General features: G+C 38.8%; 1 protein-coding gene across 1 annotated transcript in view; it reads right to left on the bottom strand.

The window, feature by feature from the left end:
- Positions 1-263: 263 nt before the first annotated feature.
- Positions 264-2276, bottom strand: part of atrip (ATR interacting protein) — a 12720-nt gene continuing 10707 nt past the window's right edge. The window contains 4 exon segments of the mRNA XM_014016040.1: positions 264-745; positions 1565-1756; positions 1837-1915; positions 2003-2086. Coding sequence (XP_013871494.1) covers positions 672-745; positions 1565-1756; positions 1837-1915; positions 2003-2086 — 429 coding nt within the window. The 3' untranslated portion in view covers positions 264-671.

Below are 2276 nucleotides of genomic sequence, written 5' to 3'. Positions count from 1 at the left end.
GAGTATACTGTATATCACGAGTATAGTGTTTTTTGTTTCTTCATCCTCTCCTGTATTGAGCTGCAGTAATGTGCAAATTTACCCACTGTGGGATCAATAAAGTTTTATCTTAAAATACATTAAAACAAAATAGTAAACTTTAGATTCTTGGATAGAAAAAAAAGCATTTTCGCTTTTCTTGAAGGTGAGAGTAGTAAGGAGATGCTGTACATTTTAATAGATTTCACTAACTTGTCATCTAAAGTTTCCAACAAGAACATAAATCTTTCCAAATTTCTTGTTTTTATTTTGCTGTTGTGTCAATATAATGATCATAAAGTGTCTCGTGATTTTACATTTGCGGCAAGCAGTTTAAAACCTGTCTTAAGGTTTGAGGAAAGACCGGACAACAAGTGGACAGGCTCTGAAGACAAGAAACAAAAACACAGAAAAACAAAAGGAGGGAAAAATGTGTCCATGAGTATTGACAACCTCAGTGTTACAGTTCAATCCATTATAAAACAAAATGATTCCTTCACTTTGGTCAGACTTCACCTCTGATCCAGATAAATGTGCTACCGAGACGGTCTCAGTCTCTGTCCTCGTCTCGGTCTGAAATAYCCCATCGACAGATTATAAACCGTCCCTCGTGTTCAGTCAACAGTCGCTGATGGACTCGATAAAAGAGCGAGTTATGGGCCAGATTCAGTGTCCATGTCATCAGTGTCGTCGCCCTCCGAGCGGCAGATTTCCTCCAAGGCCAGCTCTGATGAACAAAGAAACAATCCAGGTAAGATGACAGGGTTCCTACAGTTTAAGGAAAGTTAAATTTAAGACTTTTTAAGGCTTTTTAATGCCAAGTGAAATTAAGTTTAAGACCAATTTCATAATAAAGCCAAATGAAAAATAAATAAATAAATATAAAAACTGGCAAAAACTCATGAATCAAAGTATTTTTGGTTAAAGTTTTCAAATATTTCTAATAGACCAATTGTTTTCCATATCTAACGATAGCAGAAATGTTCTTGGTCAGTTTTAAACATAATTTAATTTCAGGAAATCCTCTAACAACCCACAATTTGGAGTTTTAAGACCCATGGTGGGGTCTTAACCACAATTTGCTGTAGATGAAACCTTAAAGTGCCTGTGACATCAACTTTTTGTAAGAAATATGAACGCACTTTTAGAAAGTCAAAATTATAAACATATTACAAAACAAATTTCACAATGCTCAGATGGACAGTTGTTGAGATATTTGCATGTAAAAAACAGGAAGTGATGTCAATGGGGAATATCTGCATGTGAATATTTAAAAAAATAAATGTTACCAATTATTTTAATATTTGAGATGAATTACATTCATCCTATGTACAATGTGTTCACATTTTTAAGACTTCTGAAAGATTGATTTAAGACATTTTAAGGTTAATTATGGCCTTAATTTTGGACTGATGAATTCAACGACCTTGAAGACTTTAAGGATCTGCAGGAACCCTGTATGAAGTGGAAATCCAATCTCTGTGGACCTACAGGCCTATGACAGGTTTTACGTTAACGTATGTGTTTCGTGTTCTTGTGCGTGCACCTTCGCTCTCGCTCGGCTCGGGGATCTTCCTCAGCGTTTCCCGTACAGCGGGGATCATCTGGTCGTACATGTGCAGGAGCGGCCTGCAGCTTTCTGAAAAGCTGCCGTGATGCAGCAGCAGCCAGTGCAGCAGCAGCAGACACTCTCTGAGCAGAGACGCAGCCTGGCTGCTCCACCACGGTGAGACTAGACCTAAACGCAAATTTGTGCCACAGTAGAAATAAAAATACAAGCCATGATGTTGTTTTACTGGAACCGAAGCTGAAACTCACCCGCTGACTCTGTTGGCTCCTGAGAACCACGAAGATCCAACCACTGAYGATGCAACATGATCACAGCTGTCTGAACCACCTGCGAAAGAGACGGAACCATTTACTGTGAAGTGATAAAAAAAAGGTTTCTCTTCGTGAGACGGGGCGCAGGGAGAAGTAGCTTTACCTCAGTGTAACACTGACAGGTGTTCTGCTCAGTGTTCATCCAGCTGTCTGTGCTCTGACTCAGGCTGTTCAACAAACGCACCACCTGAGGTGGGAAAAGGATGGAAAACATGACCTGCAGGACCCACCTTTAAATGTGGTGCAATCAACACACGTTCTCAGCAATATTTGTGATCAAAAAAGGGAAGAAAAAGCATATTAATCTGAAAAAAAAAGTTTTACATTTTTTTATTAGGTTTGATCATTTGAGTTAGATGCATCATTCATGCTTGTGC

The sequence above is a fragment of the Austrofundulus limnaeus genome, unplaced genomic scaffold (assembly GCF_001266775.1).
Source record: "Austrofundulus limnaeus strain Quisiro unplaced genomic scaffold, Austrofundulus_limnaeus-1.0 Scaffold137, whole genome shotgun sequence".
Taxonomy (NCBI): Eukaryota; Metazoa; Chordata; class Actinopteri; order Cyprinodontiformes; family Rivulidae; genus Austrofundulus; species Austrofundulus limnaeus.
This window is presented reverse-complemented; position numbering and strand designations above follow the sequence as displayed.